The sequence below is a fragment of the Ctenocephalides felis genome, unplaced genomic scaffold, assembly GCF_003426905.1.
Source record: "Ctenocephalides felis isolate EL2017-DRISC unplaced genomic scaffold, ASM342690v1 CF-g0.4_SCAFFOLD_01170, whole genome shotgun sequence".
NCBI lineage: Eukaryota > Metazoa > Arthropoda > Insecta > Siphonaptera > Pulicidae > Ctenocephalides > Ctenocephalides felis.
The window spans coordinates 14,898,511-14,905,162 of NW_020537324.1; the positions used below are offsets into that span (position 1 = coordinate 14,898,511).

The 6,652-nt window shown below is 25.8% G+C and overlaps 1 protein-coding gene across 1 annotated transcript; it reads right to left on the reverse strand.

The window, feature by feature from the left end:
• Positions 1-336: 336 nt before the first annotated feature.
• Positions 337-1,055, reverse strand: LOC113366884 (immunoglobulin domain-containing protein oig-4-like). Its single transcript, XM_026608530.1, has 5 exons — positions 1,049-1,055; positions 865-968; positions 686-767; positions 499-566; positions 337-423 (listed from the first exon to the last, which is right to left on the reverse strand). Exons 1-5 carry the CDS (start codon positions 1,053-1,055, stop codon positions 337-339), a joined length of 348 nt encoding a protein of 115 aa, XP_026464315.1.
• Between the last annotated feature and the right edge of the window lie 5,597 nt (positions 1,056-6,652).

A 6,652-nucleotide genomic window follows, 5' to 3' on the forward strand; every position in this document is an offset into this window, starting at 1 on the left:
AATTGTTCTAATATTTTATTGTTCATTTTATTATATTGTAAATTAATATAGTATAAATTTCATTTTTTTCAATCTGTCAGCAATATTTACTTTGACTACATATAAGTAGTATATTAATATATAAAGTAATTTGTTTGTAACATCTTATAATAAAAAATTAATAGTCAATTGAAACAGAGCTGAGAAAGGATTGAAGTGGTCTTGAAATGTGCAAATATTATATTAAAATAATTTAAATATTCAGCGTTTGTTATCCTTAGATAATAAATGAAGTATTTAAAATGTTTATATATATATACATATATATATATATATTATATATATATATATATATATTTAATGATCTAACTGCATTTTTTGGGTCGTAGGATCGATTTCCATTTTAGATTTCAAAGTATCATTTCCCATGGGCCATTCATGAACCTAAGTTTATTTCATGTTAATTATTATTTAAAATTTATTTGTTAAATTATATTAGAATCTGATTGAAATAATTACTTGGACAAATCGATGATGAAATAACTCAACTCCATCCTTAAACCAAGTTATTGAAGGTCGCGGTAATCCTATAATTTATAAAAAAAACATAAAAAAAATATTTATGGAATTTATGCTTCATATAACATTTAGGATTCATATAGTTCTATTTATTTATTAAATGTTGTTTTTAGACAATTATATTTACCTTGAGCCATGCAGAAGAATGTGATTTTTCTTCCTAACATGTAATCTAATTCGAAGTGTGATGACTTAACTATTTTGGCTCCCTGAAATTAAAACTATTACATTAATTACTTCAAGAAAAATACGAAAATTAAAATATAAAATATATAAAAATAAAAAACTTCATTAATTTTCATTTACATCTTTGTGGTCATAATAGTTAATAGCTGCCGGGTTCCTATATTGTATTTTCTCAGGCTGTTTTCCTTTGTAGTTGTGTTTTCCATATCGACCTCCTGGAATTACTGAAATACAAATACTTAAATGAGACGACAAATAACTTTCAACTTAATATTTAATAAAAAAATATATAAATATTAAATACCTCGCATCGCATCCAGTTCATTAAGAATAATCAGGCATAAACAAAAGGAAATGAAAAGACTTTCATATTTATAAAATTTCAGTAAACCTGTAATATAATATTCATATATAAAATATATACATTTTCAATTTCTTTGTGGCCTAGCCATCAACAGATCATAAATTTTTTGGACAATACTGGCTCGCAAGTTCTTAAATTAAATTAGATTAGTTATATAGAATTGTATTTCAAAAAACAGAATTGTCCTTCTATAATGTAATATTTTTATATCTATTATATTATATATTATTATATCTTATATTTTTTACTAATGTACTTTTTTTAAATACAGTAGAACTCCGCTATAAACGATTTTACTGCTCTCTACCTTTGAAGCATAACTCTACTCTACTAAGGAGCGTTTTTAGTACTGTCCCTGGTAAATCGTCTTAACGGGGTTTTGCTTAAAATTAGCAAGTTTTGAAACAAGTACTGAACAAAACAACATTTTTGCAGGAACAAGTCTCTATTTATCTTATTATTATTTTCTGTGAAATGTGTACAAAAACTTTTTATCATATATTTCCCTTGGACTGAAATAACGTGCATAATTTTAGAATAAAACTTGCAATATAAAGCGAAATGGGGTGTTATGACTGTATTCTACTGCATAATTTATTGCTTCCGTACAATTTAATTTCACACATTCTATTCACGGTCATAATAACTGTTAAAACATCTTGAATTTTATGTTAAAACATGGATAAAAACATGCATTCTAAATATATTCTCGTGCGATGAGGTAGACTACTGAATTTAAACGACATTAGAAAATGGGTTTCATACAAATATTTAATGTAATATTGTTAGATTGTTTGATGATTTTTAATAAATGCATTTCGGCTCACGACAATAATATAAATTAGTAAGTAAAAATAAATATAAAAAATCAAAACTACTGCTAAAGGAAGTATCGATCAATCGACCACAAGTATTTGAACATGCAGTTTGCATGCTTGATGTTTTTTTCAAGTAATCGAATTTATATAAGGCCAGTATTAATTTTAATGAATAAAAAGTAAAATACAAACCGCAGTATATTAATAAACACTGTCCTGAATCTGACACTAATCGCAACTGACAATGAAACCAGTGTCATACTTATTTACAACCATCAACATTAAATCAGTTCCTCCCAAATTGCGAGGGGAACGCAAATCTGACCAACAAACGTCCAATTGAACTAATATAAATATTTTCAGAACTCGTTTTACTGCGAATAATATAAGTTTTTGCATAAGCAAAATAATTGGAATGAAATAAAATAACAAAAACACTTTAATTATGCTGTGCAAATAGCTTCGGTTTTTTCATAAATAAAAAGCTCTCATCAGCAAATCTCATCAATAAAAGACACAAATTATTTTAAAAAAATATTAAAATCATCTACGTTCATTCAACATATTGGATTGAAATAAGAGTTATATTATTAAAAAAGTTATATATTAAATTTAAGACAATTGAATTATAATAAAAATATTAATAGCAAAAATTCAATTTTCTTAAATTAAATATATAGTTTTTTACTACTAATATGTCTCTTGCCCAAATTTTTGTTCAATGTACTTTTATATTTTTTTAAATCAATTTATGTATTTTTGCAATGTTTTTTTCTTTCGAATGGGTCAACCTGAAGATCAAAACGTATGAAAATTATTAAAATTAATTTTATTTTGATTTTATTATATATATATATATATATATATATATATATATATAGATAGATGCTTATATAAAATAAAAATCTCTTTGAAAATTGTAAAGAATGTGAACTAAAAAAATATAAAAATATAAAAAAAATAAAAAAAAAAAAGATTTTATAAATTTATTATATACAGAGTCTAAAACTTAAATAAATTAAAATTATCTACATATCTATATAACTTAAATAAAATAAAATTATAACAATAAATAAATAAATAAATAAATAAATATTAAATAAATAATTATGACTATACTAATCTAGGAAATTTGGAAAAAATATACAGGGATACAAAAGCGTTCATGAATAATTTTACAGTGCTAATCGCTTTTTTCACGGACAATATAATATTAGAGATAATAACGCAAATTCCGTACTTTCACACAATTTATCCAAATAATTGCTGAAATAACGAGAAACGTAACAATATATATTTTGAACTAATAACTAGCAAACTACACACTTTAATCTTGAGTCTTATTTAAATCATAATATAAAATATAACGTTGCAATGATAATAGTAATAATAAATACACATATCAAGTCTGGTGAAAATAACTTTTCAATTTATGCTTCCTAAGGTTGAAATAATTAAGATTAAGAAGCTATCAAAACACAATAAATTAATACAATTTTTAAAATAAATAAAAATTGTATAAATAAGTCAAATTATAAATAACAGTATGAATAAATCAAATGATATATTCAATGTACATAACTATGAAAATTAAAGTATCCACCATAAATGAATTTGATATTTTAGATGACTAATAAACCTCATCGATCGTCCATGAAATTTTCATGTTTCCTTCTTGTCCCTTATAAAATTATGCACATAACTTAAAATAAATAACGATTTACGTGATGCCAATTAGCCAACAAACAATTTTACTCTCACCAAGATGTGTCCATTACAATTGGCACCACATAAAGCGGCTTTGAAATAAATACATAAAATTATATATGGCGTGTTCTAATTGTTCCTAGTACTGTAATTGTCCTCTGTAAGCTAACTGCTGAGCATTAAGAGTCGGATCGCCACCGGCGATACTCCTTTTCCAAGAGTTATCACCCCAACCGCCCTCTTCGGCCTGCTCATGCTCGTGGTCGTAATGGTGCTCATGCTGGGCGTGCTCATAATAGACCACCTGAGATTGAGGGTTTCAGTTTGGCGTATATTGTTTATATGTGATATATTTATGAATTGTATAAGTGTAAATGGGTTTGATGAATCCTTATAGCACACCCAAAAGTGCATTTTCGTATAGGAAAATTTTAATTTTCAAGCAAGTGGTAAAGGCATATCAGAAACAAGTTTTTTGCCTGGGTTCTGCACACTTGTTCACATAAAAGTTTTACAATTGCTATTACAATTGCTATACAATTTGGCTTTAAAACATTTACCTTTAATTACATTTTTTTTATATAAAATTAATTGCAAGTAACTGCAAAGCACTTGAAACGTTCAATATAATAGAACACACTATAGCTTTTGACAAATTATTAAATAAGACAAGAATAAAAAAATGTCAGAAAGGAGTACATTTTTCTCAAACTCCGAAAAGAATTAGGATGTAATTAGAGAGTAATATGTAGTTAATACAAACTGAGTTTAGACACTTACTTAGTGACATAACTATCGTGTGCCCAAATAACTACCCAAAATTGCACTGAACTAGGTGCACTTTATCTGAAAGGTTTTATTTTTTATATTTCTGATTTTGAAATAATCATTAATAAACGTGAAAAATTAATTGGTCTACAAATAAAGATCGTATGTTTTTATAAAACGGTTATTTATGTCATTAATAATCTTGAAAATTATTAATATATTAGTAATAAAGCATTACTAAAATAATTATAATAAATTTTCATAAATAAGATTTGATAATAATAATAAAACGAAAAAAGTTACATTTGAATTTGACTTAGTGAGAAAATTATCTGGAATAGCAAAAATTTTTCGGAGAACAATTACCTTTTTCATGGACATAAAAATTTCAATATTTATTAATTACGATGCGAAATGTAAAAATCAATTAATAGTATACAAATTATCTGTTCGTATCAGTATTTCAAGACTAATATTCTTATCATTTACTGTTATTTTAACAATATTTGTACGTATTATGTTTTTTGTAAATAGTACTAATTAGTGGTGTTTGAAATTGTAATGTGTGATGATTGTAAATGTAGAAGCAAATGTGATTCTAGATGTATTTCCATGAGAATAATATAAGTGCAAACTATATAATATTAAACGATTATCGTTATAACTATATATACATAATTAGGCAATAAGCTCTTTACAATATAAAATTTAATTTGCAACTAATGCAACTAGTGCATTACAAAATGGAATAAGTATTAAAGTAAATGTTTGTCACTTATTTGAATACTATCATTATAAAAATTATATTTCAATTAGAGTATTAGCTTCCAAAGAAGAGCAAAATGTTTAATATAGACAAACTTTTACTCACTCTAATATTAAAACATGCAAACATATAGTCATTAGTAACAAAAACACATAGTAATTTATCTAAATAATAAAAAAAGGATCTGATAATTAGGGAACATTCTAAAACAAATAGTGTATGATTACAATCATATTGTGCAAATAAATAAACAAATACGATACATATGCGGTGATACTTATGAAAAATACTATAATGTTCATAATAATAATTATGATAATAATGATATTATCTTAAATTAACGTTGATGTATCGATGTTCTACGAAACTAAAATTTTCTTATTTCAATAATTATAACTTATAATAACTTTACGAAATAATCATCGATAGCTAAAGAACTGCTAGTGTCTAAAAAGATTGACGACGCAGGATTAAAGCCGCATAACTTGTCTCCAGAATTACTTTCTTCTTGAATTGTTTAAAAAAAATTGTCTAGTACCAGTTCAAGCCAGGATACATTACTAAATTATAGTTAGATCTATTAAACGTTCAAAATGATCAAATACGCCTTCTTAATCATTGCGTCGCCAATATCATGGTGGAACCAGCATCCGTAGCTAGATCTTCGCGTCCAAACTGGCCTTTAAATTCTTGGTATATATAATTACAATTGACTATAATCCACATATTAATTTTGTCGATGGTATATAAGTAAATCTTCCATACCATGACTTTAAACTAAACAATTATCCTGATTAAAATATAACAAAAAAATTTAAAGCTTATGACCGGCATAAGCTAATTGGTGAGCATCAATTTGATCGTTGTCAAAACTGCGCCTACTCCACAAACTTGACCAGAAGCCTTTGTGTTTGTCGGCGTCAACATGTTCATGATCATAAAAATGCTCATGTTTCGCGTGCTCATGATACACCACCTTAAATTATTTCGAGACAAACTAGTCAAAATGTCCCAGACATTTAATACAAACCGATAACTGAAAGATCATTTAGTTCTTGAATAGCTTCTAAAGATAATTGATCGATAGTGGATGCAACTCTAAAAAAGACATCACTTGCGTTTTCACGAAATTATTCAAAACCCGAAAAGTTTTCTGAGTTTATTGAACTTACTTGAACTTATTATAAGCGCTTTCAGCAACTTGCGTTATTTAATGTAGTATTTTAATACTAACACTTAAGTTTAACTTATCCATAGAAGCTATACATGAAGAATTAAATATCTTTGCAGCAAAATTAGGAGATGGCAACAGATCAGAGAATAACAAATAATAATACTATTGCAATTGGTAAAATCTCCTAAAGAAAAAGGAGCAAGGGCATTAAAAAACTTTAACAAAAAAAAATTAAAGATTTGCTCCAATATACATTAAAATTTTATGCATTGTCTTGAAATTGCAGAAACTTATGAGAGCAAACAATAAAA